General features: G+C 39.2%; 1 protein-coding gene across 1 annotated transcript in view; it reads left to right on the top strand.

The window, feature by feature from the left end:
* Sorcs3 (sortilin related VPS10 domain containing receptor 3) overlaps positions 1-24,400 on the top strand; it is a 624,914-nt gene that overhangs the window by 583,979 nt on the left and 16,535 nt on the right. The window contains exons 18-21 of the mRNA XM_005352452.2: positions 2,793-2,964; positions 5,833-6,019; positions 11,378-11,511; positions 23,396-23,519. Of these exons, the coding sequence (XP_005352509.1) occupies positions 2,793-2,964; positions 5,833-6,019; positions 11,378-11,511; positions 23,396-23,519 (617 nt within the window). The remainder of the gene's footprint in view (positions 1-2,792; positions 2,965-5,832; positions 6,020-11,377; positions 11,512-23,395; positions 23,520-24,400) is intronic.

Here is a 24,400-nt window from a genome sequence, read left to right on the forward strand (position 1 = left end):
TAGGAGTTATCCTCAAACACTTGGTGAAGGATTTCCTGGCTGTGTGTTGTTTTGCACTTTTCTTACTGCTTCTATGACGCACGAAAGATCTGTAGAGTAGGCAGGTGGGACGGTGCCACGCTGCTCATGTTTTGATACATCTTTTGGTTGTCTGACTTGGGAAGTCCAGAGGGAAGCTGAGGTCTTCATTTGTAGTAATCCCCTACCAGGGGTAGAGAGGATCTGCTGTTCCACACCACTCTCTGAAAGGCAAAGACACTGAGTGCTCTGGACTCTCACCTCTGCAAGTATTTCTTCTGCCATCTTAGCCAAGTTATTCAGCTTCTCTTACTTTGACTCGGTATGGTTGCAAAGAGTCGCAGGTCCGATCTAAATATCTGCCATCGACGAAGGAAACAAAAACATGATGGGATGGGTGTGTTGAGTAGTCTGAAATACTCTAAAGCCATGACGTTTCTGGTAAATATTTGATTCTGAGGGAACTTTTCCCGTTGCCACAGTGGCCATCTCAGTCCTTTAATGTAGAGGTTTTGTAGGAATGTGTTCTAAAGATTTAAGTCATTCAGTGCACATTGAGAAATTTCAACTTCAGGAGATATACCATCAGAGAGCAAGAAAAACAACCTAATGGACACATAGAATCATCAGCAAAAGCCAGCTTTTAGCCTTGGAATCTTTTAGAAATCTTTAGAAGTGATTTCTCTTAGGACATCTCATGTAATCATAGCACACATATATCTAGTTCTAATTTTAGGCAACATATATATGCCAAAAAAGCAAATAAGTAAATAAGTCAGGGAGATGAAAAATCTATTTACAGTCCCACAAAGAATTTCCCATAGAATATATAGACACCTCCAACTTTCTTAAGTTTGTATTTAAGTCTATATTATACATTATCAACATGCTTAACATAGTAGCAAGCTAACAAAGGAAGCAGTTAATATAAAGTGTGCCTTCTGATACAAGTATGATGTTGATCTTGAGTAAAAACTAAATATCTTCTAAGTAAAGATAACCCAGAAAGATTAACTTAGAATAATTTAATTTAACTAAATCAGTGATAATCTAAAGAACGACTGTATGATTTGTGTTTATAATTATAATGTCTCATCATGTTTAAAACAATTAAAAAGTAAAAATGATTTTGTTTGATGTTACGTGTCATTTCAGTATGCTATGCTAACTACATTTCTGACCTTTGATAGCCATTTGTGGATACCAGCTGCCATGTTGGATCATAAAGATACAGATATAGCTCAGCTGACAGTTGATAATGATGTATTATAATTTCATTTGAGCCAAGAGATACCTACATCATTTGGCTGGCATCACTTGGGATCTTTGGAAGAAGGTGTTGATAGGGTGGGTAATTCAGAATTGAGAGGGGTATTAAGGAGGAAAAGTCGATATAATGAAGGACCAGCATCATTAGAGTTTTGTTACTTTGGGTCTTTCAGAATAAGACACTATAGATGAATGAATTATTCTTAATACAGAGGATTTGATAGCGATGGTGTTGTTGTTGTTGTTGTTGTTGTTGTTGGTGGTGGTGGTGGTGGTGGTGGTGGTGGTGGTGGTGGTGGTGGTGGTGATGGCGGTGGTGATGATGGTGTTGTTGTTGTTGTTGTTGTTGTTGTTGGTGGTGGTGGTGGTGGTGGTGGTGGTGGTGGTGGTGGTGGTAATGGAGAAAAGTGGAGGTAGTGCGATATTTATCTTGTGGTTTTCTTAAAGCACCAGTTTTAGGAATGAGAACTAGATTGTGAATTTCCTGGAAATAATAACTCTGTGACTGATCCAGTTGCAGTCAAACTCTTGGGTCAAGGCAATTGATGTGACATCACTATATTATATGAAGCTGTTGCCGTAGAACTTGGTAGTGTTTTGTAGGGAGGTTTTCCAGGCTAACCCCTTTAGTTAAGTAATCTTACTTTAGCAGAGTTGAATAGAGTTTCAAACCTGTGCTTTTAATGTGACATTTGTGTTGAGGAGAAAAATAAGGATTTAGCAAATGGAGAAAATGTGTTATAAAATAGCTCAGTGGCTCCAGAGTAAAAGTTACCATTGTGATTTCTTCTAATTTTATTATATGTTCCACTAATAACATCTTAGGATGGAGAAGAGATAGGGAGAGAGCATTTGATTATAGGGACTTAGAAGTTTGGTGTTCTATCTGCTTCTTGGTACAGAGAAAGTTGGAGGGAGCCTTGGGGGAATAGAACAGGCCTCTAGCTGACAGAGGTGTACTTGCTTTCCCTGCTTCACTAGCCCAGTTCCTACACCTTCTGCTGTGTAGGAGCCAGCATTGATTTTTCTTGGCTGGTTTAGACACTGAGCCGATCCCTGGTGCCCTAGGTGGGATCAATACTAATGTTTAAAGAGCTAGCCTTCCTGAGACAGAGGGATAGCAGCTCGTGAGGATTGTTTGTCTTGGGGAATAGCTGTAGTTTGGGAGACTTGGCTTTTAAGAGCAACTGTGAAAAGTTCTTTTTGCTTACTTCTTTTCTCTTGCCCTCCCTTATACATACGTGCACAGGCATGCGTGCACACATACTCCAAGCTGCAGCACTGTCAAAACTGTCTTTTGTCAACTCTCTTTAGGTATTAGAGGCTTGTGTTCACACACACATACAAACACACACACACACACACATACTCCAAGATGCAGCACTGTCAAAACTGTCTTTTGTCAACTCTCTTCAGGTACCAGAGGATTGTGTTCACACATACACAAAACACACACACTCCAGTCTGCAGCATTGTCAAAACTGTCTTTTGTCAACTCTCTTTAGGTACCGAAGGATTGTGTCCAACAACTGCACAGATGGGTTAAGGGATAAGTACTCTGCAAAGACTCAACTGTGTCCGGGAAAAGCTCCTCGGGGTCTCCACGTGGTAACCACTGATGGGCGCCTGGTCGCAGAGCAGGGCCATAATGCCACCTTCATCATTCTGATGGAAGAGGTAGGTGACCACTTGGGTGTCTGCAGTCAGAACCCACAGCAGTAATGACGAAAGTGAGAGAAAAAGAAGAGAAAGGAAGCAGAACCTAGTCACAAACCCCCTCCAGTCATCTATAGTAAAGACCCAGTTCACGGAGCTTCTACGTTAGTTACTTGCTTGCTCATTCTCCTTCCCTCCCTCCTTCCTGCTCTCTTTCTTTGTCTCTTCTCCCTCCATCCCACATCCTCTATGCTTGGAATTGAACTCAGGACCTTAATTCTGAGCTATAGCAACAGCCCTTAGGTTGTTTGAGACAATCTTTTGACATAGTGACTCACCACATAGCTCAGACCAGACTTGAACTCACGGTGTTTCCCATGTTCATTCAAATTTGTGTTCCACATGCTTCCACCTCCTGAGCGCTGGGATTGCATTATGACCTACCTGGATATATTCTTATCACAATAAGGACATAACCTCTAAACTATGAGGGGAGAAAAATGGAAGAAAACGCAAATTATAGCCATCAACTTTCAGAGTCTCTCTTGCTTCATTCTAACCCTTCGGTTCACTAATTAGAAGAGCCCACAAGCCTTTAAAAGTCTTGAACATGTGGATGAAGATGATTGAAATGGTGTTGAAAGTTAGGTTTATAGCGAACACAGCACTGGTTGCTTCTACATCAGCTACTAACTTCATTAGCTCATCACTTGTGTCTTTTGCAATCCAGACAGTAAAATCTGAGTGTATGCTGGCACTCCAGTCTACTTATCTGCTTCTTGCTCCCTATGTGAGATGTTCCTTCTGCCGAAACCAGGAACTTGGCTAGCACTCTCTGCTGGAAGACTTGCCTGATTGACAATGCCCTCTAAATTTATAAGCAAATTGCTTGGGGCTCTTGAGATCTTCCACAGGGGAGCAAAGCAAGCCAGGAGTTTTTCTCACTAGTCTGAGCACTTCAGAGCCTTTAAAGTCCAAACCACACTGCAATGGAAGGTTCCGGCTTCTTATCCTGGCCTGGCAGACTCCTCACCCTTCACTCACGTAGCTACTTGAATTAGAGGACTTTGAGATTCAGAGGAGGTCATTATCACAGTTCCACTAGAGAGTTTTCGGGACCAGAGCTATAAAAACTTTCTCAGATGGATGTGAAGAGCCACGATATTATCCATTTCAATTGCCTCCAGTTCATTTCCACTTTAATTTACATTTATAAACTCAAAGGTAGTTGACATTGTGTGAGGGTCAAGAGAGCATCCGTCAGGATGTTTTGAGCATCTATGTTGCCGTGGTGGGAGAGGTTCTAAGTGAGAAACGTGACCAGTGCACAGAGCTGAGGCAGAGGTTTTGGCTTTTGCGTTAGTCAGAGTTTTTTTTTTTTTTTCTAATAGAGAAAAGAATTTTGGGTCACAGATTCAGGAAATTCAGTCCATGGTCTCTGGTTGCCATATTCAGAGTTGAAGAGTCTAGTTGGAAGAGCTTCTTTGGTCATGTGAAAAAGAGAGAAAGCAGAAGAGATAGCATAGAGAAAGAGAGCAAGGGTGAGCAAGCAAGCGTGAGTGAAAATGAGTGAGCTAGAGACAGACAGACAGAGAGAGAAGCAGACAGAGAGACATCGAGAGAAAGAGACAGAGAGAGATTTACGTCCACCTTCCTAAAGTTTTAAACATGACACAATGGCATGTCTAACAGGGCACCAACCCCTAACATACGCTATTTCCTGGGCATCACTTCATATCCAAACCTCATCAGTTAATAACTCCAGAATATAATTCTCTCTTTGTTCCATCTCAATATATAAGCAGATTTTTTAACCTTCTTCATTCTATATCTTTATTTTATGGTCTATATTATGCATTTACTCAAAGTATTGGTCTAGTATGAGGTGTTTAGTAAGGATGGGTTCAGTATTGCTTTTGAGAAGCTAACAGTCAACTTGAGGGAATAAAGCACCCACCTGAGCCACTGATATCATGTCACAGGCAGTGTCCAAGGTATGCTTGGACTTCCCAGAGGCAGAGACATCTGTGGGCTGACACACTTAGCAGAAGCCTTGGGGGAGAGGGTGGCTTAGACAGGTTTCAGGAAACCCTAGGCAAGAAAACAGAAGTAATTTATATATCATACAATATTCATCTCTAGAATGTAAATAATGATCTACCTACTTTTGTTATTTTGAATATGGTGTTTAATACATGTTAAGTGACTAGCATAGATCTTAAATTAAATAACTGAAATTAAGAATAAGAGTAATGGATATTATGGCATGATAATTAAAGAAATTAGTGTTTGAAGTAAGCTATCAGGACTTGAAACTTGGTTTTTCCTGCTCTTAGTTGTGTGGTTTTAATGTCGATAGTATTTTCACCTCCACTATAAAAGTGAGGATGGTAATACTTTCTACTGCTGTTAAAAAGTAATACTTCCTATTACTCAAACATATTTACTTCCCTCTGGATGTTCATACATACATATGATCACGCAAAGAAATGGGCTCAAAGCTTTCTATAACATAAAGTTGAGGGGACTAACTGCTTGGCTTGTTATGAAGGTATGTAACAGTGTTAGCTATTACCTTATTGTTATTATTATCATGACACAGAAAAGAATGTTCATGAGGAGTCTGGAGTACTTGGTCTTTCCATTTCAGAACATTGGATACCCTCTTCCCAACCACTATTGCCAGAGTCCTACCAAATCAAGGAGCCCCAAAGTTGGACATGCAGGTTTTCAGCCCTCGCCTATAGCTCTTCATGAATATTAGTTTGTGCTAAGGAGGCATCACTATAGCATGTCAGGATTAAAATGTTGAAGCTATGAAAATTGGTATCAGATAAAAGTCAAACAGAATCTATGAAGGGAACCAGATCAATTTCTGTTTGCCTGCAGGGTGACCTCCAAAGGACGAACATCCAGCTTGACTTTGGGGATGGCATTGCTGTGTCCTATGCCAACTTCAGCCCCATTGAGGATGGCATCAAGCATGTGTATAAGAGTGCTGGCATCTTCCAGGTGACAGCGTATGCAGAGAACAACCTTGGTTCTGATACAGCCGTCCTCTTCCTACATGTGGTTTGTAAGTAGCAGTGAGCACTCCCCCTGCCCCCGCGCCACTCCCTTTTTTTAAGCAGTTGGCAACCCCATCTGTCTAGATTTTACTCTCTAGAGTTTCAGAACTGAAGCCAGGTTCATTGCGGCTCCTAAAATCATCCAAGTCAAAACACTGAAATGCATATCCAGCTATAATTTAATTTCACGGTGCTGAAGTAGATTGCATATTTTAAATGTATAGGCAACATTACTGAGGTTCTTTACTTTGTAGCACCATTCTGATAGGTTGGTGCACATGCATACTCTCATGTAGATAAAATGTCTTTTCCTTTTGCTTTAGAGATTCCTGAAAAGTAAATAAATATGGAAGCCCATCCAAATGATGGTCCTAGGTTCATTTGGCACACTATGAGTAAAAAATGCAGATGTCAAACTAAATGTTTGGAAGAACCCAAAGAGGATCTGGGAAGCACATGTTTCAATTGCTTTCAAGAATTGAATATGATTTAAAAATAATGATTTTCATACATCCAAGGTTATTTCACATCCATTGTATTGTAAATACAATTTTGTGTTGTGCTGGAGTCGGCTTCAATGACACTGGCTGCTGCTGGGTTGAAACAGCATTGAAGATTCTGGGATATTTGTTTGTGCTGACTGCTTTTTGTGTGTTATTGAAACTTGAATCACGTTAATGAAAACATAAACAATGTTGTTTCTAGATTGTGGGCTCAGGGTATGTTTGATATGGGCTGACACAGATTCACCGCACCTCATTAGAAATACTTAGGGGTTTAAAGACTTCTCTAGTCTTTGTTTTAGAAGGAGCCTTTCTCATATTCATGAAGAAAGTATTCCAAGATATTTCATCATGATACTCAGAGCAATTGGCAGTTGAAACCCTAGAATTTTTATTTACATCTGTATGTTCCTTTTAAAAATTTCAGGCTATAATTGGCTTTGGGTAACTGAAATTGTGCCAAGTGAAAATGGATCAGCAGGGACCACTGTGTATCCCATAATGTCTTTCTAGTAATATGTCACATAAAATGAAAACTATATATTTGAAAGAGTTGAAGTGAATAAAAGAAACCCATTCCTTTTAATGACCCAGTGATTGTATAAACTCTTGTATGTGAATAGCACATTCCTAAAGGGCTCGTGGCCAGCAGTGAGCTATTTTACCTTCTAGTGAAAAGTATAGCAGTGATATATAATAAAAATATATAGGAAGCAACCTGGACTACAGAACAATTATATCTCTACCATGCCAATCTGTAATACATACCTCTAGCTTAATTCCAATTTTGAAATGGCTTAAGTCGAAGCACTGCCTGGCCGCACAGGTTTGAGGACCAATAGAAATGAACTGCACAAGGCATGCCTAACCACTCACTAAGTCATTCAGGAAATAGCTATTGAGTTCTTAATGTGTGTAAGGGACTCTACTGGGCACTTAGAGTCATCAGTACAAATATGATGCTGCCCTTGTGTTATTTTCATCCTATTGAAGAAGAGCTACTTTAAAAAATGAGTCATAAATAGACACAGTGATGAAGATCCATATACACCTAACGCAGTCTCTCTGTTCCAGCATCACCAGACTAGGAGCCCATATGAGTGCTGCACATCCTTCTTCATGGACTCAGGCTTTGGACTGTTTGAATCCTGATCATAATCCTTTTGACTGCCTAGCCCTTACAAAACCTGAATTCTTCATCTTATCCCTTAGATTAAAAGAAATCTAAGAATCAAAGTGGGAATCAAAGTAGATGATGTATATACTAGGGCTACTCAAGACCACTCCTAGGCATGGCAAATCACTAGGCAGAAACATAGAGGTTAGTACATACCTTCATCCTTGGCTATATTTTGTCCCAGAAAAGACAGTCAAAAAAAGCTCAGCAAAGGAAAAGGCTTAAGCTATAGAGATGGGTCAGCTAGTAAAGTTTGCCTGCCGGGCAAACATTGAGATCTGAGTTTGGATTCCCAGAACCCTGATAACACCTGTGGTTGTGGTACACATCTGAATCTTAACACTTGATGGTGGGGTCATATGAAGACTGGTGTATCTATGGGACTGTTTGGCAAGCCTGCTTAGCCAAATCAATGAGTGGCAAATTCGGAACGAAGTCCTGACTCAAAGAGAAAAAGGAGAACACTTCTGATGTCAAACTCTAGGTTTCCTGAACATATACACACTTAAAAGCATGTACACATGCACACACATACAAAAGCATATATAAGCCATACACACACACACACACACACACACACACACTCACACACACACACACACTCACACACACACACACTCACACATGACACGCTAATTGCTTTAGCAAAATGTGGTGACATGTGGAGGGCCTTCTAACAGAGAAACTTGCTAAAGATTTGGAGTCCAAAATTTGTGATGGTCATAGAGTCACTATCTGTCTGATATACGCCAAACTTCCAAACTCTTAGTAGAAAGCAGATATTATGAATAAACAAATATATTGTTTTCAAGGGAACAACTCCTACCAGGTAATTATTGGTTAGGGCTATTCTCAAAGCCAAGTTCCTTTTGTGAAGGAGGGAAATTTCAGGAACATGTTATCATATATATTCACAGTATAGAGAACACTGCTGCACACTTAGCTTACCACGTGATAAACATGTTAACATATATGTTCACAGTATGGAGAACACTCCTCCACACCTAGCTTACCACGTGAAAAACATATTAACATATATGTTCACAATATGGAGAACGCTGCTCCACACCTGCCTTGACACGTGATAAACAGTACAGGTTGTTACAGTAATTATTAGCACTTCCTCTTGACTTTCTGCCTGATACTTGTACTGCAATTTAAAAATGAAGACAAAGAAAAAAAAACTTTACATTCCTCTGTTCCAGGCACTTAGACCACACATGTTACTGATGCAGCCAAGTGTGGGGCTTTGTCTACAGGTTGAAAGAACAATATATCCTAGTACTACACACACACACACACACACACACACACACACACACACACACACACACACTCACAGAAAGAGAGAGGGAGGGATATGCCAGAAATGGGTTTATACTGTGGGTTATGTGCACGAAAGAGGAAATGTTCCTTGAAACTTTTATTGTCCTCATAATTCCCTCCAAATCAATCATGGCTGCATTTCCCAGACAGTTAGTACAGTGGAAACTGCTCTTGGCCTCACCTTGGGCCATTAACTAACAAAAGAAGTTGTTAGCCACCCATAATAACCAATTTCACACAGATTATTGGACTTTCATCAAAAGCAAAAGAACTGTGTGACAGGAGGCTTTCTTTCCCATCCATTCAGCTCTTTTCTCACCTTTCTGTAATCTGTTCCCATCTTAAGGCCAAGATTTGGCTCAGGATCCGTGCAGTAAAATCTGTTCTTAGATATTGTTTGCAGCGATTAGTTATGGTCAAACATGCTTGACCTGAAACTGGAATAAATGGGACCATGTTAGCCACAGAAACTCTACCCAGTTTATGTCTGACATAATCTTAGGAAGAAGAAAGTCATTTTGTTGCCTTTGGGTGTCAGGGAGCCCTCAGGAGAAGAGAAGGGGTTTCCAGGATTACGGCCATGTGCAGTTTAGACAAACTGTTAGATGCCTAAGGGTCTCGTGAGCAGCTCGGGAAGAGCTTCATGCCGTTTGGGAAATGGAATGAGAACAGGGACATTGGCTTCGAGGATGGAAGAGCCATCTTTCGATCAAGGGACGAATGGAAGACCTGAGACTCTGCAATGTTGATTAGATCACCAGAATTCTCCTCTCCCTCCTAGGCCAGCCTCCTCCTTGTCTGACTTCCCTCACTGGCCAGAGGAACACAAATCATTGAGAGATTTTCTTTACCTCAACCATTAAATATAAGTGAGAAGTTGCTGAAGAAGTTGGCAATGCTTTCTCGCACCTTGTGTTTCTGTGGCTGACATCAGGCAGACCATGTAGAAATAATACAGATTTTCTCATTTAAAATAATTAACGTGTCAGCCGGATGTGTGTATGAAGTGTCAGGGTTGAAACTGTGTGCTGGTAAAGAATCTTGAGGTGCCATATGTCTGGAGTCAGGGCAGAGAGCTGTAGGCAGGAAGTATTTGCAAGCTATAGATGGGTGGATTTTTTATTTTTTTTCTTCATTTTATTCCTAAACTGACAGAAATCATATGTTAATCATGTACAGCATGATGTTTCTCAAACACATGCATAAGTTGTGTGATGGCTCCATCAGGCTAATTATCACAAACATTACATCCCAAAGTTACTTTTTCAATGGTGAGAACTCTTAAAAATCTGTTTTTTAAAGATTTTCCAAATGTAATACATGTAATTAACTATGCTTCACATCAGAGTGCAGTAGATTCTGAATGTATTTCATATTCTTTGACCATCATCTCTCCCACCCACCTGTGTCACCCTCTGACAAGCAATATTCTATTTCTTTTGTTAGCTCATAGATCCCATGTACGTGTGTGTGAGATCCTATGATATCCACCCACTCTGTGCTTAGCTAAACTCCCCTAAGATAGGATCATGTGGGCACATACATGTTTTCTTAAATGTCAAGAAGAGAATATCTGACAAGTCTTAAAATCAGAATATCGGGGATGTAAAATGAATATACAAATCATTCTCTGCCAGTATTTCCCTCTCCTCTTTTTATTTTGAATGAATGACTGGTGTCACTTCGACCTAGGCTGTGTTCATACACATCCTTTTACTGGATGGTGTAGCTTAGAGCACAGTGCTGTTTATGTTTTCTGAGCAAAGGGGAGAAGCTATGTTATTATCATTTTGGAAGGCTGATGTTTGCTTCTCTAGTTTAGGCAGCTATGTTCTTCCCTTTCTGTAAAGTGGCCTTGCAAGCCTCTGAGTGGCACTCAGTATGTCCTCCAGATGATGAGGCACAATGGCCAATTGTTAAAGTTGATGGAAAACAATTAGCAACTGAAGATAATGGAAGAGCCTTCCATATAATTCACTGACCTCAAGTCACAAAAAGGGCTAATTCTCAAAAATAAAACAGACTGCTGTTTATCATTCTATTTGATGGCTAAGTGTCTAGTAAACTGGCTTTGTCCTTCAACTGGAGTTCCATAAGTATTCAAGGTGGGTGAGCTCTCCAGATGTAAATTCAATTCACCTGTAACTCAAGAAATCAGAAACTTGATTTGAATTTCCTGTTACATGTCTCCTACAATTAAAGAACACACACACACACACACACCAGCATTTTAGGATTTGTGATCATGGCCTTTTTGTTTACAGGCATAGTCATAAAGAGAGATTAAACATCAAGGCTTTAAAAGTTGATGGATTGTTCTGGAAACATTAACACTGTCTTTCCCCCTCCTTTTCCTTTAGGTCCAGTGGAACATGTTCACCTTCGAGTTCCATTTGTCGCTATAAGAAACAAGGATGTGAACATCAGTGCAGTTGTGTGGCCCAGTCAAATGGGGACCCTTACCTACTTCTGGTGGTTTGGCAATAGCACAAAGGTTTGGCCCTCTCTCCTCAGTATCAAAGTTGATCTAGATTCCTATGTTCAAGTTTCTCTTAGTTTGCAGGAACTGGATTGTCCCAATAACTAACACATAGTGATGTTAAGAACACACAGAATTGAACAAAATATGCTTCCTGGGATAGGTCTTTACCTTAGTAGGGAAACTTCAAGTAACTGTTCGAAAGGTTTGGGAAATGGTACAAATCTGCAGGCTCTTTTTCTTCTATTTCACATCTGTAAAGAGTCATTGAGTCTGTTTTGCTTTAGTTCCTGGCCTTTCTACTGCTGTGGTGTACAATAGCAGGGCCATTGCTTGGCATCTCTGAGACTGAGAGTTCACATGGGTCAAACACGAGCTAGATACCTAGTTGTCAGGGCGGGAGATAAAGTTGGATGGCATGTAAAGAATCCCCATCAACACCTGCCACATGTTCTGCCAACACAAGTTGTTTTAGGGACAGTGATGAGGTGGCTGTGCCTTAGAGTACGAAATGAGAAAGATCAACTGTTGGAACTTTGAAAATGTGCCTACACTCAGAGCCAGTTGACGATGATGCTTGTGTCAAGTGCTGATACTCAGAAGTATTAGGCCAAAAGATCATCAATGATGTTAACGTTCTCTTGCTTTATTGGTTGTTAAAAAGCAGCATTTAGATTTTAAAAACAGTATGTTTATTTATTAATTTGGGTGCATGCTGCAGGGTGGCATGTACGGAGGTCATAGGACAACTTGCAGGAGCCCCTTCCTGCCTTCCACCTGGCATGTGGATTCCAGCAGTCCAACTCAGTTACCAGGCAGCAAGCTCCTATATCTGCTCAACCGTCTCAGGGTCCCAAAAATTAACTTCCAAAGCATTTCACATTTACAGAGAAATTGAGAGAGGCATGCAGAGATTTCTTCTGTTCTCTGTTCCCAGCAATGTACAGCCTTCTTCTTTATAAACACAATACACTTGTTATAGTTGGTGAGCTTTATATGCAGGTCATTATCACCAAGCATATAAAGTTTATATTAGGGAATCTTTCTTTGGGTTAGAAGAAAACAAATGTAAGAAACCAAGTAGTTGAGTTTCTCCACAATCATCTGTGATTTACTTATTCATCTCTTCCTCCTCCTCAGCACCTGCCACTAGTATCTCTAGATTTTTATTTGATAATATTCTACAATTAGATTCGTTAATTTGTTTTCTTTACAAGTTGGATTGCTTTTCAGTTAGTGATATGTATTTAAATAGTTTCTATGTTGTTTCATGATTCATGTCTTGATAGCTCATCTTTTTTTCTTTTTTTTCTTTTTTCTTTTTTTTTTTTTTTTTTTGGTTTTTGTTTTTATAGACAGGGTTTCTTTGATGTCTGTCCTGGAACTAGCTCTAGTAGAACAGGCTGGCCTCAAACTCACAGAAATCTGCCTGCTCTCCATCCTGAGTGCTGGGATTAAAGGCATTTAATCATAAAGGGCATCAGATTTCTCTGGAGCTGGAGTTACATATGATTGTGGGCTGATGTGTGGGTGCTAGGAATTTAAACTGGGTCTTTTGAAAGATCAGTATGTGCCTTTATCTGCTCAGCCTTCTTTAGCCATTGCACCTTTACCTTCCCAACAGTGAAGCACAGCTTCTCTTACTTAATATTCTCCCCAGGTTTGATGGTATGGTCTGGACTTTGTCATTCTTCCAGGAATCTAATGGTATCGCATGTGAATCTGCATTTTCCAGATGACATATTATATGGAAAATGTGCTCTAAGCCCACTGGCCAGTTTATATTGTGTTTGGTGGAGTGTCTATTGTTCTAAAGAGGAAGAGATCTGGTCAGTCATCCTCATCAAATTAAACCACGAAGCTCAATGTGGACACATTGAACAAAACTGCCATATACGGGCTGCCCATGCATGCTTCAGCATTGCCAGGGCATAAATTTCATTCATTTTTCATTCTATTCTAAAACCAAGATGCTTACTTGACACTGTTTAATGTTTCTTAGATTTACTCATATATTTTGCATAACAGTTCTTGCACCTTTTGAAGATATATCCTTCCCGCCTATTTCACTTCTCTTGATAATGTCTCTTTCAAAGCTTAGACATTGAAATTTAATGAAGTCCATCTTATCAATCGCAGGGTGCTTTGTGACTTTGATATTTATCTACAGTGCCACTGCTGTATACAAGACAATCCAAATTTTATCTTACATGATACTCTAGAGTTTTAAAATTTTTTTGTTTTACATTTAAGCTTACAATCCATTTTAGTTCATCTTTGAGAGAAGTAAGGCCCGTGGCAGGGTTCCTTTGCTTGGACGTGCAGCTCTCCTAATGTTCCAACTTAATCTCTTGGAAGCTCTGTCTTTGCTATGTTTTGTTACCCTTCCTTCTCTAGAAAGATCACATGTAACACCGTGTATTCCTTCTCATGATCTTTTGTCTTCCTTCCCTGTCGCCATGCCGTCTTGCATGTTGTTAAGTTTGTAGTAAGTCTGAGGTGCAGTTTCATATCAATATTTTGTTGCCTTGCATGGGTCTTTTTCTTTTCTATAAAAACTTAGACTGGGTTTGTTGAGATATAAAAAATTACTTTTTAAAATATTTTTTGGGGGATGTATTATCGATATGTCAACTTGTGGAGATCTAAAACTTTGACAATTGTGAGTCTTCCTCCCTACGGACATGGAACGTCTCTCTGCTCATTTGCTTAGCCCATGGTTTTCTTCAGCAGAATTTCATAGTCATATGCAGATCTTGCAGATATCTTATTAGATTTATGGCTAAGTCTGACATTTCATTTTTAGTAGTGCGGATGTAGATGGCATTGATTTTAATTAAGATTTCACCTGTGCAATACCAGTATCTAATAGAATGACTGACTTATGCATATTCACTCTGAATTTTGAAACCTGGTTGTATTGAACTAAGACCTCTCAAGAGTTCGTTTGTTGTTAATACTGTTTTGAATTTTTTTTTAAAAAAATACTTTTTTGTTGATTCTTTATGGATTTCACGTTGTGCGTTCTGAGTCCTGATCTCATTCATCTACCTATCCCTTCATATTTTTCCTCTGCCCTTGACAACTCCCTCATTCTTTTAGGGATCCTATGACTTTGACTTTAGATTGTGTGCTTCCCAGATATTTCACAGTACACTCACATTCATGCACATGCTCTCTCTCTCTCTCTCTCTCTCTCTCTCTCTCTCACACACACACACACACACACACACACACACACACACATATACACACACATTTGTGCATACACAGTGACTAGGCTCATTTGGAATTGAGATAGTATTTCTTTTTCCTACAACTGTTAGACTAAGATAAAAACCCTTGTAAGTTAGGCTCTAATTTATTTGTTTCTTCTAGGGACAGATTTTTTAATAAGCCGTAGTGCACTGATGTACTTGGAAATTTTCCCTTATCCCCCTCGCTGAAAGAAGCACAAAAGCACATTTCTCCAGTATTTATGGGAGACCCTGGCCAGCTCCTGTCTCTAAAATTTACAAAGCTATGAAGGCCTCCTATGACTCACCGGATCCTCCCTGCAGTTTTAACTATCCTATGTTTGTTTACCGTGAAAATCTATTGTGTCCTTGATGTTGCTTATCCTGGCCAAGATAGTAATTTAAAAATAATACAAGAAACATGCCAACTTGGATGAGTTGGGCACTGAGAGGTAAAATACATAACTACTCAGTTATTAGTTTGGAATGATGATGTGATTTCTACCTCTATCCTCACTCCTGAGAGGTAAGGCTGGGGGAGGTGCCTCCCCCCTGATCTGGTATAAAATGACAGCATAATACAGCAGAGGGTGCATGGACCTGGGACTGAGAGTTCTGAGTTATGTTGCCAGAATGGCTATGTCTCAGATAATCCTGGATGTTTGACCTTGGTCAGGTTGTTTGTCCTAAGCTGCCATTCGCTCACTCTCTCATCTTGCCTATTGTAAAAAGTAAGATGGTGCACATTTAAATATCACTACTACATGGTCAGCAACTGGATGCATTGCTGTTTATCATTGAAATACATCTATGAAAATGATGGTAAAAGAAAAGATTCATGGACCCAGGGGACTTTCAGTTTGTACTATTTCTCCCTAGCAGCTTTAATTTAACTTTGCAGTATGAGTGACTAACCCTTTTGCATTTCTGGATTTTTTTCAGAATGGCAACAGATAGTCAGGTCTATATTTGCTAGAGTAGGAAGCCTCTCAGAGTGTATAATTAGCATCCCAAGTTGAAACACTTGATTAGTTGAAGAAACAACCTCAGACTCAGGAGCCCTAAATCCATGAAGCCTATGCCATTACTCAGCACAAGAATGCTGCATTACTGAGAATGTTTATCCCCTTAGCGTTACTGAGCAGTCATTTTTCTTTAAAAATCATGCGATATAAAAAGAAAAGAGGAATGAGAAAATCACTGGGGGAAAAGTTTATTGTTCCCCTGAGAGTGAGAGTTTGGCTTCTATTTGGGACATTTTTTTTTCTATTAATGTACATTTGCTTTATCATCTTTAGTGAGAAACCACTGTATATAATGAGGCCAGTTCCTGGATGGGTCTCAGCATAGAAATTTACTTGGCAGACAATGGGAAGCTAAAGATGCAAATGTCTTTGCGGTGCCTATTTTCTCTTGAGTGCTGATTCTAAAATATGAAGTGGCTAATAATGGTCTTTATGTATTTGATTCAGAGTAACTAATGAATGGAAAAAGAGATTGAAGACTCTAGTTTTGATTTCCCTGATAATTATATGTTAGCTTGAGTTATTGAGTCTTTTTGTCTGTAATCAGGGAACTAGCATTTAACATCATGGAGTTATGCATTGAAGTCTCTCTCACACATACAGATGTTATGACATATTATGCAGATTTTAAGTGCATATTGACAATGTAGTTTCAATTTTTCAATTGATTACTGGAGGTATTCCTTTTGATAAGAAATTCCCATCCAGAGGCTTAAAAATGGAGTGCAGTGTACAGTCCTCCCATGACACAGAGGTTAATACCAGTTCATATTTGTTTCCAAAGAACAAAGCTAGCAATACCGGAAAGCCAAAAGTATAAAATAATTTCAGAATATGACAAATGTGGGTTGAAATCCAGGCAGATTTTTCTTTGTTTTCGTCCATTGGTCAAAACATTTACTTTCATTGAGTCTCAGTTTTATTAACTGTGAAATCAAGTACTAACATTGAAAACTACAATTGATTGTTCTCATGAGTTTTAAGCAAAGAATACTCATGAATCACATAGAACATGGCTAAGATTTTGGGAACATCAGACATTGTTACATACTGATGACATTTAGATCTACGAATAAAATCTGACAGGGTTATACAGGTCATATAACTGTCTATAAAAACAGTTACTTCCTGCATTTGAAAGAGACACATTTCCAGCTCTTTCTGTTATCACCATGTTAGAAGCTCATTAATGGAGAAGGGGCCACATTACACCATAACTTAACCAATGATCACCACAGTGGGCTGAAAAAGGAATGCGTGTTTTGGGATGTGTTGATGAGTGTGGTCAACTTCAGATCGGTTTGGCTCCTTTTGACTAGCTAACTGCTCTTTAAAATGAACCAGTTCTCATTTATTTATCCCTAGTATTTGCTTTGTTTTTTCAACATTTATTATTTTATTTAATCATCACAACAGCTTTATTAATTTAATCACCAGAAACCCCATTTTATAGGGGACACATAGGCTGATAACCTTGGAAGTTAGTTTGGTGTGTGTGTGTGTGTGTGTGTGTGTGTGTGTGTGTGTGTGTGTGTGTGTGTGCGTTTGTGTGTACCACATGAAGTAGCAAAGTTCACTCAGGTGGTTAAGTTAAATAAAAATATTGGTACAAATAAAGTGACCCTCTAACTCTATAGCCAGTTCTTATTCTGATGCTATTAATATCAGGGGTAAAAGGCATGGTCTGCATTATCCCTGCCTTCAAAGAAATTGTGTTCCATCTGAAAAGGCAAGATGAAAACACATAGAGTAATTGGTGTGGAAGTATGATGTACAGATAAATAGAGAATAATGAGCATTCCTGAGACCCAGCTGTTGGCTTACGTACAGACAGAACTATCAGCAGGGGACATGAAATTGTATCAGGTCCTCCACAGATCTTTCTCAGAAGCTGCTTTTTCTACTTGATGTGAGGAATACAAAGAAGGGTAAATTCCATTTCTCGCCTTCAAGAAATGTGCTCTATTTGATAATATGAATTTAACATCCACTAAAATGAATAAGAAAGGAAGGCAGTGGGAGCATCCACATGCAAGCCAAGTAGGGCATCCTAGGTAGTGTTGGATGCAAGCCTCGTGAGCCACAGAGAGTGTCACTTATGGAAATGGAAATGGTCCTAAGCAGACTTTGAAGGAGCAGCAGAGGCGAGGCATGAAAAAGGAAAAATTTAGGTGTAAAAGTTAATCCTTGCAAGTGGTTGTATTCCATGTGGATTAAGTCTGTCAAAACAGAGCATTCATATGGGCAGACATTGGAAGAAAAACACTTAAACCTGGAAGGATCAGGCATATTAAAATATAAAAATCCATATTTAAGGTAAGGTAATAAGACATAAAATTAAACAGAGCTATCATGAATATGTGATGCTTTGATAGAAATATTTCTGTGTGTGTATCCATGTGTGTGTGTGTGTGTGTGTGTGTGTGTGTATGTGGTGTTCATACATATATGTTAAATCATTTTCAACTCCGAATTTTCGCATCAATCTATAGTTATAACACATCTATGAATACTATTTTGCTGTATTTCTTTCTTAATTTTGTGTGTTTAAATTTCTTTCCATGGTTCTGTGCATGGTATGCCCACAATTGTATACCCTGCCTTTTCATTTCATATGATAAGCACTTTTCATACACTGCTGTGTAATCTCTGCAGATTTTCAGTGAGGCAAGTATAGTGATTGCATTGTTTGCTCAGTTTGCTGGTGGAAGATGTGAACGAGGTGCACACGTTAAACTGTGGGGATTGTGAGTGGTGCAACATTCTCACGACTTGCTGTGTGGACTGGGGGTGGAGCCTGTATCCAGAGATCGCCCTGCAGCTCACTAATCCATTAGTCAAGTGGAAATCTTAGAACTAAAGAGTTCCTCAGAGCTTTTATTATTTCTTGCCAGGCTCGGTTGGATAATTTGTGACCTGTCACATGTGAAGGACTCTTCACTATGAGGCACACAAGCCAAAGCCTAGGCAGGGCATGAGGTATTATTCTAAGGGGCCCGCTGCAAGCTGGCTCTGCCACTAGGACAAAGCAGAGGCAGAAAAGTCAATCGTCTGCCTGCTGGGTTTGTGGGTCTCTGAATGGCCAATTTCCTGGGATTAACAGAGGTCTGGCTTAATAAATGTGTCTGTATGCCTAATAGATTTGAGTAAATGAACCTTAAAATACTTGATTTAATTTAGCATTGGGCATTCTACCTCAGTGGCCAATGAAGAACTCAAGGATCCTGTTGACTGTTCCAGCTTTGTGGGGAAGGTGAAATCAGCCATGTTGCCATAACCGCTGATGAAAAACAAAAGCAATTTGGGAAGCAGAATTGGCTTCTGTATTTACCTAGCATCGATGCCTGTCTATGGCCTGCCACCCAGAGACCAAGCATCCCCATCCATCAGCATTTGTTTGCCATGGCTCTGTGCCCTGACTGGCCGCTGTGATGGCTTGCATTCACCCACCTCTGATGAAATGCTCCCTTTGTCCTTCAGCCCTGAACCCTCTCTTGGCTCTGGAACCTAGGGAAGCAGCCAGATGGAGACAAGATTTGCTCGGACAGGAGGGAATCAGCTTCTCTCAGAGGAGATGCTATTGATCAAATGCCACAACCAGCTAAGTCTTGGGATAAGAAGGATCTTCTGGGGAGGGGAGAGGGCCATAGGTCCCACTTAGAGCTGATGAAGATGACAAGGAAATAGTGAAGACAACCAGAAGAAACTAGGAACAGAGAGAAAAGTACTGAGCCATGGAAGGCAGAAACAGGACAGAAGAACAATTGAAAATATTCACCACATGAGGGACTCATTCAGAGTCTAAAAAAATAAAAACATTCCTATTATCCCTTCTAAAAATCTTTCACCTAGCATTTTGTGATAAAAATTTTCAGATAAATGGTCAGAATTTTGCAAGGAACTGGATGTAGTTCCTCTCTGAACACATATCCACTGTGTGTAGTATGCTAATTATATTTATTACGGAAATGTCACAAGTCTACCTCTGCATTCCTGTCTATACATTCATTAATCTTGATTTAAAAATTTATTTTAAAATAAATTTAAGATTATGTGTTTTGTTCTAAATCATTAAAGTTGCAAATCATTGACTGTGGTAGTTGGTTTCTTGAAAATTTTCCTCCTTGGGTAATAAAAAAAATTCATCAACAATGTAATGTACAAATCAGCAGTGTGTATTTACCATTTGAAAAGGCTTTCACTTGAGTATCCTACCTGTTTTGATGCCTTTTCACCAACCATTTCGAAGTTTCCTCTATGTTTTCGGCCAATCTCCATCCCAGACTCCTCCCCATCATATCCTAGATTTGCCTGCTACAGACCATCATACAAATGTAATCATACAGTGAAAACTGATCTCTTTCACCTCTTGTGGTTTTTTGACAGTCACACATCTGTATTTTTATGGGTACCTATGTATATGTATGCATTAATATTATTTTTTGTTGTATGAAGATCCCATGGCTAATTTTTATTTATCGTTGGTGAATTTCTAGACTGTCCACATTTTAAGCTGATGTGAACAGCTGCTACGAATTTCATTAAATGTACATGTTTGTTTTCTCTTAACTAAATTCTGAAGACTACAGTGGCAGATCATGACATGTGAAATGGCAAATCACTATGGGAAAGGTTCTCACAATTTCTAACAAACCAAACTTTCCTCAAAATGGTTGTAGTTCTTTTATATTTCTACCAAAATAGTTTGCTTTGTAGTTTCAACAGTGTTTGGCATTCTCATTTAAAAATAACTTTTAACCATTGTACTATTACATCTTGATGTCTTATTTTGTTTTCAAAGATCTTGGAAGGCCTCTGACTCATAAGGCTTAATACAATATGCAATAGTAGTAAGCAAAATGTAGCCACAGCCATTTGTCAATCTCTTAAGTCAATCTCGGAATGACTTCTCAGAGATAACCTAACTCCAAAAGTTCATGTTTTAGACATAAATTCTGTATTTTATTTTTAATTGTTATATAATACCTGAAGAAAATAAGTATAGTTGTTTCTGTATCATATCCTAGATACAAACAATTGTTTTAGAGACCACAATAATGAAGACTTCTCCAGAAGTTCATAAGCACTGTGTTGTTGGCTACTCTGAGATACTGGGACCACAGTGTTATCCTTTTCTCTAAACAGATAAAGAGGAGACCTAGAACAGACATATATGTTGCCTAAAGCCATTCATTCAAATAGAGATGGAGCCAGAGTTCTTTTTTTTTTTCATCTTAAAACTAAGTTTGTATTTCTTTTTAAAAACATAGTACTGTATATTTCCAATTCCCTTTTCTTTGGCAACCATTTTTTATTATATACATCTATGAAAATTGCTCATTTTTATTGATTTTTATTGAGCTCTACATTTTTTCTGCTCCCTTTCCTGCCTCTCCCCTCCCCTTCAATTTTCTCCCTATGGTCCTAATTTACTCAGAAGATCTTGTCTTTTTCTATTTCCTATGTAGATTAGATCTATGTATGTCTCTTTTAGGGTCCTCATTGTTGTCTAGGTTCTCTGGGATTGTGATTTGTTGGCTGGTTTTCTTTGCTTTATATTTAAAAACCACTTATGAGTGAGTACATGTCTTAATTGTCTTTCTGTGTCTGGGTTACCTCACTCAAAATTATGTTTTCTAGCTCCATCCATTTTCTTGCAAAATTCAAGGTGTCATTATTTTTTACTGCTGTGTAGTACTCCATTGTGTAAATGTATTACATTTTCCTTATCCATTCTTCAGTTGAGGGGCATTTACGTTGTTTTCAGTTTCTGTCTATGGCAAACAAAGTTGCTATGAACATAGTTGAGCATAGGCCCTCGTAGCACGATTGAGCATCCTTTGGATATATACCCAAAATTTTATTGCTGGGTCTTGAGTTTTAAGTCACTGTTCTTGTCATTCAGGAGACAACAGCAATGTGATACACATAGCCTCTCATTTCATGGCTGTGGATCTTCTATCTTTCCATGACGTGAATGACACCACCATACAGAGCCCCATTTGTCTTCAGCATACTTCTCAAAGCATGACTGTAGGGTTGGAGAGATGGCTCAGCAGTTAAGATTATTTTATTTGCTGCTCTTTCAGAGGACCAGGATTTAATTCTTAGCCCCCAGTTATGGGGGATCTGATACCCTCTTTTGCCTCTGCAGGTACTACACACGTCATACACAGAGTACATGTAGGTACAGCATATATACACATAGAATAAAAATAAGCAAAATATTAAAGAAACAGGGCTCTAAACACTCATGGCATCATGGTGTGAGTGACAGATCCATTTCTACCTTATCCTTTGCTCATCTCCAAAAGCACACGGGTGCCATTCTGAAGCCATATGTAGGATAAATAATGCCTACACCTCGGGAGCTGTCTTCAGCTGAGGGGAAATGGTATTTCTTTATATATTCCCTTCCTTTTTTATTCAATAAAGAGAGAAGAAAATATATCAGAAGCTTGGGGTAGTATCTCTGATTCTGCCCAACAACCATGAGCCTGATCATAAAGGAGTGCTATAGAATTTGAAATAGAGGAAATCAAATTAGTTCTTCAGAAGCCCTGTCAAATATGGTGAGAATAGAAGGATTTCAGTCTTATAGAAAGAACACTGTCTAAAAACCACATCTCCGGGCCTTTGCATTTCTCTGGGTGCCCATATCCAGCCAATGATGAATACACTGTGGGCATTGGCAGATACTTACCCCCCTTAGAGAGCAGTTCTGTGTGTACTTCAGCAAGCTACATTATCATTCTGTATCTTGTTGTCCCTATGAGTGAAGGGAATAGGGAGTCTGCTAGTCTGTGCTTGAAACATTTCCTTGTGTGCCTTACCCAGCCTCCAGCTGTTATCCCTCACCTTCCACAGCACAGGGATCATGAGAAAGGTCCTAAGAAAGCTGCTGGATACTGACTCTTCCATCTCAAGCTCTGCCTTCCCTTCCTCAAGAACTTTCTTGCATTCTATGTCTCCTTTTGTCCTTGATAAGTCTCTATCTTTTGCTAAGTCAGGAGGAAGCAAAAAGAAAACTAAATCACAACCTATTATATATGCATGTGTGTACATTCTCAAACTAATAAAAATGGAGAAAATGCGTTGCAAGGGAAAACAGACATAATTCAACCAGAAAATCAATTGTAAGGCCACTGGATTTGTTTTGCATGTGTTTTCTGTTGTAAGAATGACACCGTGCTTAAGTCAGGGGATACTGACGTAACAGGTCACTTCTTTGAAAAGTCTCTGCAGCCCAAAGAAGTATGGGGTAAAACACAAGGGACACTGGGTAGTGACAGGAAGTGATTCCTTGCTCCAGCAGCCATCAGATACAGGCATTAAAAGCTGATTTAATTTTGCCTAAGAGAAAGAACAAAGGTGATATGACAACTAGAGTGTCACTCGGTGTTAAGGTTTAAATTTTCAGAATCTTAAATTGATTAATATGCTTTCTAGTTCTGGAGATATAGCCAGAGTTTTGGGAAATCAAATAAAATTGTTAGTTTATTTTCTTTTTTAACTGAAGAACTTCCCTGAGAGCTGTCATTCTCTGAATATGCATGGCATTCTGAGATTTACAGGAAGGGAAGGAAACCTGGTACCTCATGGAAGGCTGAAGGGATCTTGCTGTTCTCTTTCTTGCAGCCCCTCATCACCTTGGACAGCAGCATCTCTTTCACATTCCTTGCAGAGGGAACCAACACCATCACTGTGCAGGTAGCTGCTGGGAATGCTCTCATCCAAGACACCAAGGAAATTGCAGTGCATGGTAAGCTCTGGTCCTGGTCATGTGATACTTTCTTCTGTTCAAGTACTTCCCTCCTCCTATACTAGTGCCAACCATAAACTGGTTTAGAATTTGCCAACTTTTAGGGAGAACACTGAAGTCCACCAATATAGACTTCATTGGATGGAGAAATAAAATTTAAAAAAAAAAGGCAGATCACAGTTAGGCATCTGTTGTCCCTTGTGGAGATACACAGCTTGTGGTATATCTAGATCACATGTTTGGAGTACTTATTAGACAATCACATTTATTATAGTTAAAGGAAAGAGAAAGTCAAGGAACCGTAGAAGGAGCTAGATCTGATGATCTGTTAAGGTGTTTGCATTGTATGTACAGCACTTACTGTATGACATGGGACAATGATCTACAAACCAGAGGAGTGATGCCTTCCACACTGTAGGACTTATATCTTGGATAATGAGATGACCTATGCAGAGTAATATGGTTTTCCTTTCTTGATTGTTGAAATTCCAGCATCATTGTCTGTGAAGGCTTTATAATGATGCTAAAATCGTTAGCTTATGTAGCTATATACACATCATATGTGTCATGAAAGTTGAAGCAAAACTGCCTAGGAGAATAAAATATATTAAAAGGAGAAGTTAGAATGGGGGTCCTCTATGGAGGGATATGTGGATCTGCAAAAATGTTCTTATGAAGTTTAATACAATGCACTATGAAAGCACAGCAATAAAAATGAATATAAGCATACATGAAGGTAGAGAAGGTGATACATGGAGTTGCCACCATGATCTAAACCATGGGACACAGTTCTTAATTACATTTATTTTAAGTGAAATTAGTGATCCTATGCTTCCATCCCTTCAGACCTCCCAGGAGTGCCCAGACGGCCACTATGATTG

The sequence above is a fragment of the Microtus ochrogaster genome, chromosome 8 (assembly GCF_000317375.1).
Source record: "Microtus ochrogaster isolate Prairie Vole_2 chromosome 8, MicOch1.0, whole genome shotgun sequence".
In the NCBI taxonomy this organism is placed as follows: Eukaryota; Metazoa; Chordata; class Mammalia; order Rodentia; family Cricetidae; genus Microtus; species Microtus ochrogaster.